The sequence below is a fragment of the Petromyzon marinus genome, chromosome 13 (genome assembly GCF_048934315.1).
Source record: "Petromyzon marinus isolate PM22_M1 ecotype Great Lakes invasive population chromosome 13, UKy_Petmar_22M1.pri1.0, whole genome shotgun sequence".
Taxonomy (NCBI): domain Eukaryota; kingdom Metazoa; phylum Chordata; class Hyperoartia; order Petromyzontiformes; family Petromyzontidae; genus Petromyzon; species Petromyzon marinus.
In genome coordinates, this window is record NC_133679.1 from 8,985,370 (window position 1) to 9,005,292 (window position 19,923).

Consider the following 19,923-nt stretch of genomic DNA (forward strand, 5'->3'; position numbering starts at 1 on the left):
ACAGGCCCCGCACTAGCTTAATCTGTTACTTGTGATGTGAGTGTGTTGAGTGTGAGTGTGTGTTGAGTGTGAGTGTGTGTTGAGTGTGAGTGTGTTGAGTGTGAGTGTGTGTTGAGTGTGTTGAGTGTGTGTGTTGAGTGTGTGTGTTGAGTGTGAGTGTGTGTTGAGTGCGTGTGTGTTGAGTGTGTGTGTGTGTTGAGTGTGTGTGTTGAGTGTGTGTGTTGAGTGTGTGTGTTGAGTGTGTGTGTTGAGTGTGTGTGTTGACTGTGTGTGTTGACTGTGAGTGTGTGTTGAGTGTGTGTGTGTGTGTTGAGTGTGTGTGTTGAGTGTGAGTGTGTGTTGAGTGTGTTGAGTGTGTGTGTGTTGAGTGCGTGTGTGTTGAGTGTGTGTGTTGAGTGTGTGTGTGTGTTGAGTGCGTGTGTGTTGAGTGTGTTGAGTGTGAGTGTGTGTTGAGTGTGTGTGTTGAGTGTGTGTGTTGAGTGTGTGTGTTGAGTGTGTGTGTTGAGTGTGTGTGTGTTGAGTGTGTGTGTTGAGTGTGTGTGTTGAGTGTGTTGAGTGTGAGTGTTGACTGTGTGTGTTGACTGTGAGTGTGTGTTGAGTGTGTGTGTGTGTTGAGTGTGTGTGTTGACTGTGAGTGTGTGTTGACTGTGAGTGTGTGTTGAGTGTGTGTGTGTGTGTTGAGTGTGTGTGTTGAGTGTGTGTGAGACGTGGATTGAACGCAGGGTCCCATTACATCGCTTTGAGCCAGGGGGTGGGTCCCATGCCAAAAACCACGCCGTGCCACGGCCACTGCTGCCTGACTCTTTTTCTACTTGGGGTCTTTGTTTTTCTCGCTTGCCCCCAGAGTGAGTCATTTCGCCCTCTATTGCTCAGCACAAGTTGTTTATCGGTCGCCGCAAGTCCCGAGATAAACGGGGCTCCAAGAACGTCGGGTTCCCTCTAGTGGACGAAACGGAGTGGTGGGTTGGTGGGGGGGGGGGAATTCATGAGAGACCAGAATGTCAAGTGAGGTGGACAGCTTCGGGTTAGCTGGCACAGGGCGGTTGGACGCGATGGTGGCGGTGAGTTTTCCAGTTCTCCTTTTTGTTTAAATAAATGCGGTTTAGTCAAATTAATTTGACCACCGAGCAGAAGCAAAAAAATCCGTATCTTGCTAACGAAAACAATTTTACCAGGTAAAGGCCCACTGATAGTTAAACGCAGCGGCTTATCAGCATGTGGACATTTATAGCAGGCAATCTTACAGTACTCTAAAAGCACGATGATGATTCTATAAATGTGGACTCGGAGAAAAAAAACAAATCCACGCGACCACGTGGAGAACATGCAAACTTCCAAATATACAGCAGGCCTCTGGGTCAGGATCAGGATCGAACCTCCCACTCCCTTCCTGTATACCTGGCGAGGGTCGTTAACGTCTCTCCACTGTGGCACACCCGAGGTGACCTCTATGGTGGCCCTCCTGTCGATGCGTGTTTCACCCACTTGGGCTGTCGCTCCCTTCTTAATTCTCAAACCCAACGCGGCCATAATTCCATTCCAGCGACGTGTCTCGCACAAGCCTACTTACATTTCTCTTCACGGTGAATGCAGTTTTAGAGAGTTACCCCCCACCCCAGTAAGCGTCCAACGTTTGATCAACGCTGCACCGCGGTGAGTGTTTTTGGCCACACGTGGTGGAACAATGTTGGCTTCAAGCGTTCCTTGTTCACCGGGACGATTTCTCGCCTCTAACTTGGGTTTACTTTCCGTCTACGCGATCGAGTACAGTGCGATTAAGTAGTTCAGCAAATGTATATGGAGGGTACATATTTACAGTCCTTCCAAAGCCACGTGTAGTGTTGTACCCCTCAATGTCGTGCAAAAAGTTTTGTATTTTGTCGAAAAAAATCATTTTGCACGGAAATTAATAGATTGAAAAAAATCTAGATTAACCAATGCGTAAGGCGTTGCATCCAGTAAGTTATAATCGGCACACAGTACAAACACGTAAATCACAGCACGCGACGCTAATAGCAGCTCTTAACGAGAAACTTCCGTTTTTTGAAAGACATCAAGGTAGTCAAGTTATGTTTTAACAGAAACACAACTTTCATTCAAGTAAGTTATAGCTCCTTATTGATGGTAACTGGTGCCCCTTTTCCACTGGCCACATCCAAGCCGAGCCAAGCACGGGGGCTCACAATCTCCCACTGGCTATTCGTTGTGCTGAGTCGGAACGAACCCGTGGCACGCTGGCCTCTCGAGATAGCGCCACGGTGGATATTAGATGTTAACTATTTCGTGTGGTATACAGGAGGTCGTGGGTTCCATCTCGACCCTGACGCCTCTGTATTTGGAGTTTGCGTGTCTCTCTCCCCGTGGTCACGCGGATATCTTTTCTCCTGGTCCTCCGATCTTTACATCCACATTTAGAAGCAACATGCGTTTTAGAGTATTTTTGCTGCTATAAATTTACACGTGATAAGCCACTTTGTTGAGCTATAATTTGTGATAGCCAGGTCGCTTCTGAAAATAGAGCTATATAGCTGAGTGGGGGGGCCTTACTTGGTAAAATAAAACAAGTTTTATAGTAAAAAAAAATAGAATCTGGATCAGCTCAGGGCCAAGTGAGGCTCATGACATGTTCATTGCGTCTGACAAGGAGTCAGTACTGTGAGGAAACAGAGTCACCAAGTCCTCTACGGGCTTCTCGAGTCGATCATTGCGGCAAGCAGGATGGCTCGGCTTCTGCAGTGGAAAAAAGAGCCTGGCACCTCCTGAACCGCGGCCAGGCTAGATCGGCACGGCCCCGGTGCATCTTTGAGTGTGCCAGTGGAAAAAAAAGAGGTGAGATTGATGGGTAAAGCACGCTGACATTTGTTCGCACTCATTTACACACAAAGTGCTCGTGACAAATGAACCGCAATACCTTGCTGATCTCGTCAAGGGGCATAAACCATCACTTGAACTCCGGTCATCCACGCAGCGGCATTTGATTGCTGGCCAAAGACGGTCACGGCATCGTGTGCTTTCAGATGCACCTCTGTGGCCGTCTGGAATGCTCGTTCTTCCAACTTCCACTTTTTAGTCTAGATTGAAAATTCATTTCTTTAGAACTGCTTTTTGTGTTTGGTTTATTGTCCTTCAGCTGCACGTCAAATCAGCACAGTTGACTATGTACGGTGCAAAATAAGTTCAACATACATACATTTGCCTTTGTAGATAAATGTGCCTTGCTTTCCCTTACATCAAACAGCCTGCACCTGGGTGTCCACAACTCCATGGCAATGAGGAAGCTTCAACATATAAGTACATAAAGAAAAAAATGTGCAGACAAATACACACTTGGGTGTTTGCACCACACCAGAGTTGTAAGTGCATATTTCAGAACTTTCGGAATACATTTGGCCGGTGTTTTAAAGGCTCCTCACACGCCAGGTTGTGGACAAAGGAGATCGGTGAAGGGTGGCCTTGTGTGATTGCAGTCACAAAGCCACTGCTGGCCACACCTGGTGTAAAGAGTTAAATAAATAAGTCACGTGAATACCTGTGGTGGATCACTCCACTGGCTTTAAATGGAGCCTGGGACAAGCCCTAGTGGCTTACCAGCAGCATCCATGGAATGTTGACAGAACTGGCAGCCCTTTAATTAGCCAGCGGTCTAACAAAAAAAATCAGCCGCCGTGCCAAACATATTTGGCAGCTTGGGCCACGGTGGGGCCGTGGGTGTTAAGAGAGGGGCGACTGCCGTAAAGTTGCATCTTCGTGTAAAAGCAATGCATCAAATAGCATGCTGTCCACGTGTTGTTTTATGAGCTCCTTGAGAAGGATATATCTGCCCTTCCATGTTTCTGGTAGATCCAAGCACGGCCGGATTAATTCAGGGGCTTTACAGGCTGCAGCCTGGGGCCTCAGATATTGAGGTGCCACAAAAAATATATATAGGGTGTCATAATTAGAGCCATAGCATCCCTTTGTGTATCACTACCAGCTATGTGCCATTTTGAAATATTTCATTTTAACTCTGATAGCTCTCCAATTCGCATATCAGATTAAAACAATCATGAACTGAATTAGCCACTGTAAATAACAGTGGAGTGCTTGTCATCGGGCACGAGTGATGGTAAAACAGTACAGGCAAGGAATTTAATATATATAAAGAGGGTCCTCCCCCCAAACTCTAAGATCCCTGGGCCACCATCAAACATAATCCATCCCGAGGTGCCACAAGAGGTGCAAGGCTGCACAATGCAAACTTGATTTTGTGTCTCTATGAATATTTGTGTTCTGTGACTGTAACGGGGTCACGTTGAGCTCTTTAGACGTCGCGCACCGGTCAAGGAGTCGCCGGCATTTAAAGTTTCAAAACTGCCCCCCCCCCACGCGCCTCTCCTCGTAATTCAATAAATGTTCTTTCATGATTCTGGATCACGATTTGGTTCAAGGACAAATCCTGTGCTTCGTTTGTAACCATATTTGTTTTTATTTATTTAAATTTTCTTCTCTATCATCCTGTCCTGTTTGTTCCGTTAGCCAAATGTAATATTCGTTTAATCATTCTCATATAATTGGCCTTAAACTGTAAATGATGAGTTGTCACACACATACGATTCGATGCATGAATCGTGAGTGTAATAATTTATTTAATTAGGAGAATCGCTGAAATTGTTACATGCCTAGTAATGGCAAAATCACGTACGTAGGCCTACATAACCAGTGGATCTCCTGTGCTGATATGAGTGTTTGCCAGAGCTCATCTCTACAGTGCTGGCCGTCCTGAGTCAGTGTTGGCAATTCCACATTTACGTGGCATGGGTCAGCATCTTTACATAACAAACTACCACCGTTGGTGCTCCTGTGCAAGCGCCGCTCTCCGTCACGAAAACCCCGCGCTGTCTTTCTACGACAATTCAGGGCGGATACCTTCGTCTGGTGGGACGATGCTGACGGCACAATGGGGACACAATTAAGGAAAAGCGATACGGAATAAAATGTAAAAAAAGGTTTTAAGTGTAAACCGAATGAGAAACGTGGATAGCTTGAGCGACGGCCACCCCACGCTGCAGCAGAGGGGAATGAGCAACGGGGGCAGGAAAACATTAATACCGCGGCTTTTTATCTGCGACCCTTCCAGCACTTCCATAAAATTATCAGCAGACTCCTTACCATTCCGAAAATGTATATGGTCGGTTACGAATATATTTGCAATCAATTTAACCATGAACTAAATATAATCCAACTTTTCCAGTCATTTTTTATATATTATTGACACGTACACAATTGCGTTTTACTGCGTGGTAACTTTGACATTTGATGTCTTCATGCCCTATTTAAAATGTGTTATTTCCCATTAAAAAAAGGAATGCATGGCCTGTTGCAGAACCGCAGACCCTCCGTTTCCACAACGACCATACGGCATAAAGCGCAAGATCGCGTGCATAGCGTTATCTGATGTCGAGTGCATATTCTTGCGCTAAGGAAATCATCTTTTGCAAAGACCTCTTGAAAAGGCCGCACAGTTCATGCTTACAATTTAAATCATAGCCACAACCTTATCAACAATCAAAGGTGTGGGGATGATGTTTTGTTTCCCCCCACGCCCCCGACTTGATTTTAAGTTGTTTTTGTACTTTCCCATTTTTTCCCCCCAGGATCTCCATTGAGAAAGAGACTGCATTCTCATGGGTTCATCTGCTTTTCAAATAAAGAACAATTTACAAATAGCAGGTGGAGCGTTGGCGTGCAGCGGTTTTTTGGCGCAGCGGTTTTTGGCGCAGCGTAATATGAAGCCCGGCAACCCGAGTTCGACTCCTGGCCACGCTAACATCGTTTGGTGAGTGACATCCGAATGGGTCTTGGGCTTGACCCCCTTCAAACAACCCGATGACTGACACAGCGTGGGAAGGCCTTAGTCCAGCAGTGGATTATTAACAAAAGGCCCTCGTAAATTGTTACGTATCCGGTAATTATTACAAGTAATATCCGACAAAGCAACCGCCGCCATCTCTTTTGTTGTCGCGTTAAACGAAAACCCGATTGGCCAAAGGCATAACAATTTGCTTTCGTTCATTTTAAAATGGCGGGTCGAGAAGCCACATTCGCATTGATGCACGGCGCGTTTACAATGAACCGCCAACAATGTGCGTTATATTCCAATCGAGCTTGAGCGGGAGTGTATTTATTTTAAGACGGCATCAAACCAGGTGTCCGCGCCACACCGACCCGTCACGCATGTTGTCGATGACGTACTTTTTTCCAATCGGGGTAAGAAAGTGGTAGTCTGCTCAGCTTGAATTTTCCGATTGTACCACGGTAGGACCCGCAGGGAAGCTGAGAAAGGGCGTTTGAGACTTTCCAATTACCCCGTTTAGGCATATTTGGAATGGGTCCTTCAAAATGTGCATCATAGCTTTGACCTGTAGATACAAACTTGCAACTCTGCATGCTGCCCCAACACGTACTGCACGGGTAGGCGTGGTGTAAGTAATATATGAACATGATCGGAATGGACACGACACGGTTTTGAATGCGCGCACAAATGGCAAAACGTTGCCTGAAAATTATGGACAACTGTGACGGAGTGACTGATGGAAATTCTAACGTTATTCTCGTGTGGCTATATAGTTGACATTTGGTCAACAATATAGTCTTTAATTACAACGAGATAAAATCCCCAAAACTGATTTTCCTCAGCCTGTAATAATAGTTCTGCATTGCTGCTCAAAGTCTCATGGTAAACAAGTAGAAACGATAATTTCCCCATCATCGGCAAACCGATAAATTTGCCTCTCGTGGAACGTGACGCCACAGTCAATGGAAACTGGGCAAAGCTTGTTACCAATTATCGTGTGTGAGATGCCATTTAATCCGACACAACTGGTTATCAGTAAGAACACCACGCCTCAGAGAAGACTTGTAAAAGGAGCTGGTGCAACGTGTAATGGATGAAGTGTTGTCTTTAATCCAGAACCTCTTGAACTCGGACGCCTTCCCCCAGACTCTATAACTCTCTCCCCACGAGATATCAGGATCTCTGAATCTGCGAACATTTTAAAAGATATACTTAAACTTTTAGCTAAGTCAGCAAATGGCTTGTAACGTTTGGTTAATTATTTTTTCCATTTTCTTAGCTGTTCGTGATGCGTCTTATGATGAAAAGACGCTTCATAAATATAATTATCTTCTTTCTCAGCTTCTCGTGCATATCTACGTGATGGGAGGGTATGCTACAATGTCTGCCCCTCGTAACGTCCACTGTCCAGTCCGTTGCATTTCCCTGGTCCATTCGATGGAGAAGTTTCTGGGCAGCTGCGGAAATTGTGCTCACACTCCCTTAGTGGCAAGTGAACTGACCACGAAGCTACCCGGCTGTGTGTACTGTATAAAAGGCATGCGAAAATATTATTAGGCGTCACATTTCTTTACTTTGTTACACTTTGATCCCTTGCGGTGTGTACTGTATGCGGAATCATAAATCGTGTACCTGTGTCAGAACTATGTCTGGAGATACCGATGCGACGTGATGCAAAGTAAAACCTCATTTTATGACATCCTGTAAAAAAATATATATATCTAAGATCGAATTCAACGTGGCTTCCAACTCAGACGAGTTGCTCATCTCCTCCTTGCAGTCCTTCACAAGTGGGGTAAATTACACATTCCTATGGCGGATGAAATGCTATCCATAGAGCTGCCAGTGTAAGAGTAATATTATATGATGATTAAAATCGAGAATAGGCAGGGGGGCACATTGTCGAGACACTTTGCTATTAACCACGCTGCTTGAGTTTGATTCATAAGCCACTGCTGACATCAGTGGAGACTGATGTTTGCAACCGGTCCTGGCCACCTCCTTCACCAACCCGCACTGACTGGTGTGGTGAAGTATGGTCAAATAAGCATAATGTTTGATATGCAACTTGTCACAGTTCACGGTTTGAATCCAGCGGTCGCCCTGATTAATACTGCGTGTGTATTAACCATAAAAAACACATGCTGTCTGTATTCATATTGGTTCTTTCGGTAAAGTCACGTTGACTTTACCGAAAGAACCAAGAATATGAATCACTGCAGTCACGAAAGCTTTAAATCAAAACATGCTGTCTGCTTCACAAGAGTAGGCTTTGTGCTCTCGTGTCATTCAAATTCGCTAAATTTAAGGAAATTACACATCAATTGTTTCACTCCATTTTAAATTTACATAGCAAACATGCTGTACGACGTGGTAGTACCCTCATCAATGAGGGTCGTGAGACTCAGTGAGGCTTTCCTGTGTAAACAAGCGTAACAGTAAAAATCATAGTGATAACGTAAATTATATTTTTGAATGTTTTGTAACTATAATACAGGATATGTATTCTCTACTCTCAGGCAGTTGGCCATTATAATTGCGATGCGTCACATAATTTGTGGGAAATAACAGTTTTTATGTCATTCTAGTCGGATGAAAAATTTTCTATTTTGAGAGAATCAGAGGCAATTCCTCTTCTAAGCAACGGACTCCAGCACGTGTATGACACAAACACATCTTTACATACACGCACACGTATGTACGTTGAACTTCTTTTGCACCGTACGTAGCTAAGCATGCTAATTGAAGGTGTGGGGAAGGACACCAAACTAAACATAAAAAGCAGCTCTAAAGAAACGAATTTCCAACCTAAATTTAAAAGTGCATATAGCGCAATGATTTGATATGGCAAGAGGACATCAACACATCACATCGTGTGGCTCCACCACATTGTGCAACAAATGGCACATGTTTCAAATGTCTTTTTGTTAGCCATAAAAAATGAATACTGAATAAAGAATAAAAATCGCGAGGTACAAAAATATCACTCCAAAACATGTATCCACACCCTGTAAATTCTGTAAGACAAAAACCTATTCTGATATTGTGTTGGCAGAGGTGTACGAGCAATACACCGGCACAAATGATCAAAACCCAACACATGTATCAGCAACACTGTCCTAAAGAGTTAAATATATTATTCAATGGGTCTTCTTCATAGCAGAGAGATCTTCAGAGCATTGCCTGAAATGTCACCTACTATATATTCTTTTTAGGACAGTGTTATTAATGAATGTGTTAAGTTTTCATCATTGGTGTGAGAGTTTTGTTAAAAGTCCATGTATGCTCAGCAGCTTTACGTAAACTTAGAGCACGCGCACTGAAGATTTATTTTCAAATGTGGCAAAATAATTGGTGAAGCTTGAGTTTCCGTTTGCACTTTGACAAACCCACTATTAGACTTGTCGCTTCAAACTAAATTCAAACCTTTGCATCGCTTACCGCCCTCATCACCCTACCACAAACCCGTTTTGAAAGTTGTGCATTGCTTTGTTTTAAAACATAACGCCCATTTTTAACGGCCTGCGTATTTGCACGAACGCATTGCAATTGACGAATGCTAAATTAATAATTTCCGGTGCAGAACAAAACCGCACGATACAGTACATTTCCCCTTGACAACGTGGGGGGTCTCTGCTTAGTCAGAATACAGAGTGATACTTCCTGTCGCCGCGTCGCCACCACCGCCACACAGAAAGGCCACTCTCCGCCAAATAATGGCCGAGCTCCAGGCCGGGGCCGCAGGGCGTGCCGCGCAAGTGCTCGGCAGCAGCAACCGAGATTTGGCGACGCGTAGTCTCCGATCCCCAAAAAATAAAAGAAAGAAAGTGATTTCTTTGGGGATAAGTGAGAGGTTGTGTGAGAGAATTTTGGAATGGGTTTCACCCATTCAGCCGGCAGCATGCTGATTCACAGTAAAGGCTGAGTCACATCTGTGCAGATGACACATCGAATTCCTACAAATAACACTGGCCATGTCAAAATATGATTACCCCCCCCCAACCCACCATTAGACCACTCACCACGCTGGGAAATTTGTCACTAAAACTCATGAATGCATCAGAATTGAACCTACTGTATTTTGAATTGTTGAAATGTATTTAATATGATGCAGGGCATACCCATTGTGTCTTCTGATATGGTACCAAAATATTAATGCCAAATCATCAATTGGGGTTATTTAATGGTAAGAATTCTCTGAATTATTTCCTTTAAAAGTTGTTGTTTTGTTATTATTACCTTGGACATTAACATCGGTTTAGTTTTCTTAGAATGACCTTGTTGCCAACCCGTGGCGTATTGTGGTCGGCATGGCCCTGGTGGAAGGAATGAAACGGGGCCTCCAGTCCAGTTTTCCCCCCCTGCTACGTATCCCATCGCCTTGGACGGCCTCCTGCAGGTGGGCCCTGGCGCAGTTGCACCGCCTGCACGCTCGATAGCTACACCCACTGTTGCCGACATATCTGTAGCTGTGCATGGCCACAGCGCGAATTGCTCGCAGATCTCTGTGGTCTACTATGCACTCTCCTTATCAACCCGGCGTTTGTGTGCGTATCCATTGCTCTTTTCCATCCGGCGACTTGCAGAATTCATCGTTGCCATTCTTCTGCTGGCACCTTATCCCATCATCGCTCTCCAAGAGTTTCCATCACTGAACACGCCGGGGGGGGGGGGATTTGGTCTGTTTTGGGTTTTGTTTCTGCCCTTATATGGATCGGATGGCGTGAATGGGAGTGTGGAAAACATTGAGTCTTTTTTTTCTTGGCCGTTTGGTGAGGTGGCAAGGCTCGATGAGATAGCAGCATTCGCATGTGTTTTTTTCGCTTTAATTTTTTATTTCCAGCAAACCCCCCCTCGGCACCCCCTTTGTGGTGCCGTTTCGTGCCTCGGCAAGCAGTTTCCAGCCACCAGCCTCGGCCCCCGCTTTCCCGACAGACGCGAATAGGACCCCGTGACGTTGAACTGATCGCTGGTGAGGTCCAGCTTCTTGCTCGTCTCTTCGTTTAGTCCACGATCCTCGCATCCTCAGACAACAGCCCCCCCCTCCGCCTCTCATCTTTGTCGTGTTGTTTATTAATTTTTTCATCATATATATAAGTTTCACTTTGAATTCAGACATTTGGGTTTCTCTTGGGGTTTACGATCGACTCCCACTGGAGCGAAAGAAGGGATCTTGGTGGCCATCTTAAGGTACATTTGTAAGTGTGTGTATATATGTATATATGTGTGGGGAGCAGCAGTACAGCGGTGAGTGCTACGCTGCGCTACGAACCCGGCGACCCGAGTTTGATTCCCGCTCACGGCCAACACCGATGACGATTATCAGAACCGGTTCTGGGCCTCCCCCTAGGTCGACTGAGCCTCAAATTAGTTCCTGGTGCTGTGTGTAAACATCGCCACTAGGGAGACAAAGGCGGTCGGGCGTGGTGCTGGCCACCCACCTCCTCGTGTGCCGTGCCGGCCTTCATAGGTGCTCGCTAACAGCACTTGCCCCTACAGTCTGTTACAGGCTATACGGGGGTCTTTGTGTATGTGCACGCATGGCCTTGTGAGTTATGTATTTCCTGGTAAACGCTTTCTTAATAACTTCAAATTCACTTTGTTGCAGTATTGACAACGCTACAGTGCTGTTTAATGTGTATTGCATTATCGGGCCTTTGATAATAATTTATTGAAATATTGTAATTACCATTTTATTCTTATTATCGCATAGCTTTTAGCCCAGTTTACATACTAAAATCCTTTAACCATGTCTACAGTATTTTTAATCACTGGTCATAGCTGATTGAATATGAAACAGAACTATACCCTTTTTAGCATTTATGTTGCGGTATCACGCAGCAGCAGCAGTAATATTTATTACTATTATAAACATATATGTAACATTGCCTCTTTAAAATGTTGTTCTTCGTCCACTTATTGCAAGGAACCTATATAATATACAAAATCGATTTGTCGCTATTTTCTTTTCTTGTTACAAACTTCGTTAAAATGAGAAATCACAAAAATGTAATTAAAACCGCCCATTTGGTGATTAATTATTTTACTTTAACTTGCCTGCAAACTTTACGCAATAATGTTACCGTAATATCTAAAGAAATTATTAAATTAACAATAAATTACCAGTTTCCCCAAGCCTAAACGGGTATTGGCGAGTACTCATTTCCATAGGCGGTCCTAATCCAGCTGTGGGTAACTCCACATTCCTGTGTTGTGAATCAGCCTCTCCATAAGAACAACAAAATGAGAACTTCCCATCAAATGTTGTTCACCTTAACGGTTTTTATTTTATTGGCCCCAAGAGGGATGATGGGCTGTGTCTACCGCGGCGAGAATTTTAGCTCACAATCTCGCACGCGAGCGCGCTACCTTTCTACCAGCTGCACTCTATCCCGCTCAATAATAACCAAATAATTCAACGAATTTTCACCAGCCACCGCTGCCCAGTGTGGTGAAATATAGTCAAACAAGGCTCAAGGTGGACGTGGAAGTAACTTAACAAAAGGAATGTCAAATATTCGATGATTTTAAGAGTTAATTGAATACTATGTTAATCAGTGCCAGTGCATTATAGGCAATAGCATTTTACCATGGTTGTAGTGTTCAGAGTGAACAGGTAGTTTTCTATTTGTGTGCTTGAGGCCATGATACACTTGTGCACGTATAGAACAGCTGTCAGCAAACAGTCATCACATTATTGCCAAAACTATTTTTCCATTGGCTAAACTGCACTCCTGTCTCTCTACGCCACTGCTCTTTTACGTTTTTCGATAGTTGCTCATACTTAATGTGTTTTCCCGCGACCGTTGTTACAGCAACGATTGCCCAAAAATTGCGTCGCAGTCATGGACAGGGCTGGATTAACAGGGGGGTCTGCACAGCCCAGGCCTCGGATTTTGAGGCGCTCCAAGCAATGTAAAGGGCTTAATAAATGTTGAAACACAATCCTGCAACACTACAATAATTCACAATTTGGTAATCTGGTAACGAAAGCCAAAGCGTCACTGTACACATTAACACCAGTTATGTACAGAAATTGAATTTTTTTTAACGTAGATTTCGTTTTTACAATTGTATATCACATTATACACATATATTTAGTCCTGAGATAACCAAGGAAAATAGCAATGGAGTGTTTGGCATTGGGCATGAGTGGTCGCCAAAGAGCAAACGAGGAACTTCAAATACAAATAGGGAACGCAACACTACAACAGCCTCGTACTCAAACCCATTCTGTGTGTACGCACAAAAAAATAAACATGTTTTGTGTCATCAGCCTATTGGCTTTTTCCAGCCAAATATTATCAAGCAGCCTTTGTTTAAACGTGCAAATTATGGACTGGTTTTGACCTTCTGGGTCTCATCAGCAGAGTGAGACGTGCTCAACAAATGCTGCCATAGTCGCCCACCAAACTTTATCGAGCCCTGAACATGAGATTTCCCACTGAAATAAGCATTCCTCTTCTCCAGTTCACAGCCCTCAGAGCCAGTGGCGGAAATGCAATGTTCACGTGGTTGGGGGCGAGTCTCTAATACAGTCACTGTTGGCTTCCCCAAAAAGTAGTTATAATTTTATCGACCGTGCACGGATGCTGAACTGAGTCAATCCTATTGCGAAACACTTGCTGTACCGCGAGTCGCTCATTCGGTGTTTGTGTGTGTTGGGGAGGACTAGGCCCGACTCGCTGAGCCGGCACTGCAATGATGGCTTGCGGTGCGAGCCGAGGCCACGGAATGGGAGGAGGAGGAGGAGGAGAAGGAGGGTGGCAGGGCATGGGGCTGATGGCGGTGCCGTTCCCTGAGCACGCACGCGACGTGCTGGCCTCACTGGACGAGCTCCGTCGAGCCGGCTGGCTCTGCGACACGCAGGTGAACGTATCGGGGCAGCTCTTCCCGGCTCACCGTGCCGTCCTGGCCGCGAGCAGTGGCTACTTCCGCAAGTAAGCGAGCGAGTGAGCGCCTGAGCCGCCTCCGCCACGTCGGCACGAACCCGGCGCGAACAGAAGAGTACTTGTGGATGTTAGGGCAAAAGTAGTGGCCCGGTGGCTTAAGACTTGCGGCTAAGGTTGCTGCGTCTGATGTAGAAAAAACTGGGATGGTGTGTGGGAAGATAATGTCTCACAATCCCCTTATAATGGGGAGAACTACAAGTAAAAGCATTGTCTTGAGCAGTGTTGTACAAGTGGTGTACAAGTGGTGTACAAGCATCTATAACTAAACACTAATAAAAAACAGAACACTTTCGTTCATAACACTGTAGCTTTAAAATAAAAATATAATAGGTGTCGTTTCGAATGACCCTTCTTCTGAGCACATTAAAAAAAATGTATTTTAACACCACAGTTTTTGACGAATGTGTTTGTCTTTTTTACAACAACAAAAAAAACTGGATTATTTTAACGTCCCAGGCAGACTTACAGATTTTCCAGTACACTTATCTCAATAAGAGGACAATCCTGGGAAAACCTAGTCAGAGCATTCAGCGGGTATGAATTAATATTGGTTCATCTGCATATTTTTACCACCGGGAACAAATATTTGATGAATATGTATTCCTCCAAGGGGAACGGATATTCGCTCCTTCCTCTACACGAGGGTAAAGGTTTTGGTCGGTTCTTCCTTCATAAAATACCAACTTTCAAAGAAAAAAATAAAAATAAAACCACATTGGTTAGGATGACGCTACGTAAAATTATACGGAAAGCAAAATGAGCAACTATTTCAGGAGCAACTATGGAATGTGATCTTATTTTTTTTACTGTACGGATAGAGACTTATGTTCAAAGAAGCTTACTTTGTTCCCAAAAATGAAGGAGGTACAAATATTTTGAAGGGGAACCAATATTTCTGAGTTTTGGTCCCTGGCAAGAAAGAATATTGGAATATTCCAACAAACATTTCTGGAGGAATTAATATTTCTCGGGAATATTTATTCTCCGACACAGTCGGAGCTAATAGCCTGCGTTTTAATCCAGGTTTCAGCTGACTGATTAAACAAGGTTCTTCTGAAGCATTGTGAGATGATGGTCTCAGCCGTGTCACCAATGACGATTAAAAGACGATCACAGTTAACACAGGTATCCCTCGATTTACGAACGGTTGATTTACAAATTTCGCGTGAACGCCATTGACAAATTATGGCCACTTATCTATGAACGAAATCGAATTTCCACGTTAACGAAATTTCACTACGGCACGCACCATGAGATCACACAAGAAGCACCCGGGAGGCTGCGTCATCCGTACACAACATTGTCACGGTATCCCTGCAGCGCAACAGAAACACCTCCACAACACCTTTCCGGCCATTCCAACACGCAAATCTTTTGGTGAGTTCCCTGAAAACGTTCATTATTTTGGTTTAACAACTCATTATTATTGGAATGACTATTAGAAAAACACCCCTAATTTTGAGCATTAAATTAATGTTTTTTGAAGAACGCATCCCTTTCATAAATCAAGGGATACCTGTATTTACTTTTAAATTCATTTGACTAAATTACAGCCCTGGGAATTAAAATGTCAGTTTGACTCCGATGCGATGAACAATTCCCTGCAGCAAGACGTGTAAAAATGTGCAGCACCCCTAATTGTGTGGTTAAAATAGGTCATTTGAAGGGATTTCACACGTAGTTCTGTCAAGCCTCCTTCCGTAGGCTGTTCTCTAATGCAGAAGGTCGCGCTGATGTGCGAAAGTTCCAAACGCACTTGGTTGAATAACATAACACCGAGAGCACAACCGGAATAAAACTTGGGGAAACCACCCCCCCCCCCCCCAACCGCATATCCACCAACTCCCCAAACGGCAAAAATGAAACGTGCTAACGCTTTGCTTAGCCATGACCGTCACGCACGACGAGAGCAACGCTGCACTTGCCGACTGTGGTCGCGTGTGTTCGTGGCGGCCAGGCTCTTTGAGAACGAGGATCGTCACGGGGTGGTGCGGCTGGATTTCGTGGAGGCCGAGGCTTTCTCGCGCCTGCTCGAGTTTGCGTACACGGCCACGCTGACGGTCGACCCCGCGCGCATAACGAGCCTCCTCGAGGCGACGCACCTCCTGGAGTTTGGCCAGGTGGCCAGCGTCTGCTCGGACCTCCTGAACGCCTCCGCGGAGCCCGGCAGTGGCGCGGGCGACGTCGCGGTGCCGAGGCGGGAAGACGGCGAGGAGTGGCTCTCGAGCCACGCGGCGGAGCGCGCGGGGAAACCCGCGCTCCGGGACGATCGTCCTCTCGAAGCGCGGGCAGGGCCACCGCCGTCGACGGGGCCGCACGCACGGGAATCCGAGGCAACGGTTCAGAAGGACTGCGTCCGCGGGACCTTGCTGAGCCAGCAAAGGACAAAGAAGTCGAGAGGGAAAACAAAACTCGCGGCAGGCGGCGCCGACGCATCGATGGATGGTGGCGTTTGTGACAACGGCGAGGATTTGGCCTTAGACCTGAGCTCACGGCCGGAGGATAAGAAGAAGCCGGCACGCAAGCCGAGACCGGGGCTCATCCCGTCATCGCAGGACCTCCTGAGTCCGGCGATTCTGCTTCAGAAGAGTGGGGATGTAATGGATGACGCTGCTGGGGCGGTCCTGGAAACTGGACTGCAGATGAGCTGGGGGTACGGGCCCGAGGAGCCCTACGATGCTCCGAGGGCCCCCAAAGTCTGTCAACCGTGCCCCATCTGTAACAAGATGATCAGAGGTGCTGGGAAGTTGCCGCGTCACATTCGCACCCACACGGGAGAGCGTCCCTACCCGTGCCATCTCTGCGGAGTGCGCTTCACCAGGTGAATGATTTATTTTAACTATATCGTACACTCCCACAGCGGTACACCTCCGATTAGGATGGTTAGCTATGTAATGGTGCGAAAGAAGTTAAATATGCATACGTGGGCAACACGCCTGTCAGTTGATGGGCAGGACCGTGTGTGGTCGGTTCAAATGAAGGTACTCCCACATGTTCAAAGATACCTGGCCAGCGTGGAAGAGTAGGCCAAATACCCCCCTAGAGGAAGTTGTTTGGAGCTGCCCCTAGTGGAGGCCCTTACGCCAGCAGTGACGTGAGTAAGAAATTCCCCGGCTGCACTTTTACCGCCCTTCGCAAAGCATTGTCGTCAATCTGTAGGTTTGCACCACGTACACATACGGCCCTTTTGTCGATCCACTGCTGGATGACAACCTCCCAAGGTCATGCAAGGTTGCGGGGGATTATCGGGTCCGTACTTCACCGCGCTGGTCAGTGCGGGTTGGTGAAGGCGTGATCAACGTGTGCTTCCTTCTCTTGCCCTGCACGTAGGCCCGCAGCAGCCTGCAGCAACCTGCACTATCTAAGGTGGTCGCGTGTTAAAGCACTATCCAGGCTCAACCCTCCCGCCTAGCTTCTGGGATATGACGATATCGGGCGCGTTCTGAGTAATTTGGTTCAAGGTACGCACGTACGGATGGTTTGGAATAAAAAAAACTTGAAGAAATGCTGCTTTACAACTAAAATAAAATGTTAATATTTTGTCATGACTGAAATTATACATATGTAAATATGCTGTGCACTGTCTGGTAAATGTAGAAGAATTGACATTATGCATGCACTGCATGAATGTATGTTTACATTCTTCCATTGTGCATATTTCGATATTTAAGAAAAGCAACAGAAGAACTGTACTCGTTAGTGCTGTTAGCATCACATGACTGGGAGAAGTGAGAGTGGGTTGGGAGGCCTTCATGCAGCCAGTAGGTTGACCATGCCCGATGATGATCATCATGATTCTGTTTTTAATACACGAATGCAATGTATTTATTTTAGCATAAACAGACGCTTTTAGCACGACTTTTGTGTTTCTTAAATGACAACTGTATTTACATTCACGGTACATTTGGAAACATTCTTGTCATTCATTTACTTCTTTATTCGTTCGTTTGGCTCTTTCGAAACACACATCACAATTCCCAGCTGGTGCAAGGAGATCCTTTGTACATCATATTTATTCTCATCATCATATTTAATGTATTTTGTTTATTTGAGCATTAACGCAACTGATCATAGCATCGTAATCACCCATGGCCAATCCATTGCTGTATTAAGGCCTTCCGAATCTGCAAAAAGCTCTGACGACCCAGCGATGCAACAATCCAGCTAGCACCACCTGCATGCGAACCGATATCATCGCTGCATCCCCTCGGTGGACCTCCTCTCTCGGACGTGTTCCATTCCCTGGGCTGCCACTCCGCTATTATTCTTGACCATCGTCCCTTCTAGCGACGTCTCTGTGCTGCGCGCCTGTGGTCCCAACGTTAGTAGGCGGAGCGAGCCCAACTTTCTCCCGTTCCCCTGCCCCGAGAGCACCGCGCCTCGGGCTTTTGTGCTGAGGAATTTCTGCGCCCCATCCCATTTGTGTCGCTCGCGCCTTTGTCACATAAAACTCTGGTAAACCGTCGAGTAACGTGGACTCCTGCGCGTTGTTGTCTCTGTGTTTTGCCAGGCAAGACAAACTCAAGCTGCACCTGCAGAAACACGAGCGGCTCGGCAGCTGTCGTGCGGGCCGCATGAAGCCCACGCACTACGGGACTCTGTAGTCATCGTCTTGCCGCTGCTTCTTCCTCTTCTTCTTCTTCTTCTTCTCGGTCTTTTGTTAAAGTCACCGCTTTCGGTGGTTGGGTAGGAGAGGAGACATTTATTGACAGTAGACCGAGCGGCAGCAATGGGAATGATGCACTGCTGCGAATGCAATGCGACCGTGAAATGTCTGCAGGGTTTGTGACCTCGACCGCTACCTGGTGTCAAGTATTACAAATCAATTTGCTGTTATAATGACCACAGCTATGAAATGTTTGTTTCTGTATCATATGTAGATGTGGAGGTGATATACAGTCGTTGACTTTTGGTTGCATTAATGGATTGCCTGTTTAAATATTTTTTCAAGCTCTATACCAAAGCACTATTTATATGTATAAAAAATGCAATTATCCTATGGAACACATAACGCATTTTCTTTGTGATGCTTTTAAGGGAGTGAATAATTTATGATAGCTCTGGCTGTGAACACTGTATTTGCCTATATTGTTTTACAAGTATTTCACTGAGCGACACAGGAATTATAACAATACAATAATAATACAATAATAATACACAGCCTCACTGACTCTCAAGGATATTTTTTCAGGAGGGTCCTACAATACATTGGGATGTTTGGCAAAGTCTACTCATGATGGTCTGGAATTATGATGTTTATAATTTAATATTGCTGGAGAGTAGGGGGGGGGGGCAAATGGGCGCCACGGTGGCGAGATGTTAACTACCTCGCCTGGTATGCTGGAGGTTGTGGGTTTGATCCCGACTCAGACGCCTGCTGCTGTATATTTGGAGTTTGCATGTTCTGCCCGGGGTGGTGTGGATTTTATATCGGGGTCCTCCGGTTTTTCCCTCCACATTCAGAAACATGTGCTTCAAGTATTTGGTTGATTTACAGTTCCACGTGATAATCCACTTGGATGAGCTATCATTTGTGGCCAGGTCGCTTCTGAAAAAGAGCTATGTAGCTCAGTGGGCCTTACCTGGTAAAATAACATAACAATTGTGAAAATTGGTTTAATTTAAAGTCAAGTGGAATGGCGGCTCAGTGGTCCACGCACTAAGCTATCACAATGACTGGTGACCTGAATTTGATTCCTGGTCATGGCCAACATCGGTGGCGAGCTATATCAGAACTAGCTGTCTTCACCGCCTTCTCCAACCCCACACTCGCCAGCGTTGTACATAAATGACTGTCAAGGCATTGGGGAGCCCTTGGTCCAGCAGTGGATTGATAAATGGCTGTAAATTATATTTGTGTATATATCTAGAAAGAAAAAAAAGTTTGTGTTATGTTACATTCGGTAGACCTCCTTGTACTGTCGTCGGAACTCCTGTCTTACTCTCAGAATTATCTTAAATACTTTGACAGCCCCGATCGTGCAATTAATCCGTAAATCTCCACATACGAAGCTTTACATAGTATTCTACAGAGACTTTAACGTAGTGTTAAACAAATGCATATGAAAGGGAGACCACCGTGCGTGTATTCTCTTGATTAAGGCACTTTCTACTTTCCCAGACCACAAACAAGCACTC

General features: G+C 45.5%; 1 protein-coding gene across 2 annotated transcripts; it reads left to right on the forward strand.

Moving 5' to 3' along the window:
• The first annotated feature begins 962 nt into the window (after positions 1-962).
• Positions 963-18,948, forward strand: LOC116941966 (zinc finger and BTB domain-containing protein 7A-like). 2 transcript variants are annotated; one of them, XM_076066845.1, is made up of 5 exons: positions 963-2,829; positions 5,634-5,815; positions 13,509-13,773; positions 15,743-16,606; positions 18,296-18,948. In XM_076066845.1, the coding sequence occupies exons 3-5, from the start codon at positions 13,535-13,537 to the stop codon at positions 18,387-18,389; spliced, it is 1,197 nt and encodes a 398-aa protein (XP_075922960.1). In that variant the 5' UTR covers positions 963-2,829; positions 5,634-5,815; positions 13,509-13,534; the 3' UTR covers positions 18,390-18,948. The 2 variants fall into 2 exon arrangements, with proteins under 2 accessions (XP_075922960.1, XP_075922961.1); XM_076066846.1 differs by lacking the exons at positions 963-2,829; positions 5,634-5,815 and adding an exon at positions 5,851-11,023.
• Positions 18,949-19,923: the final 975 nt, after the last annotated feature.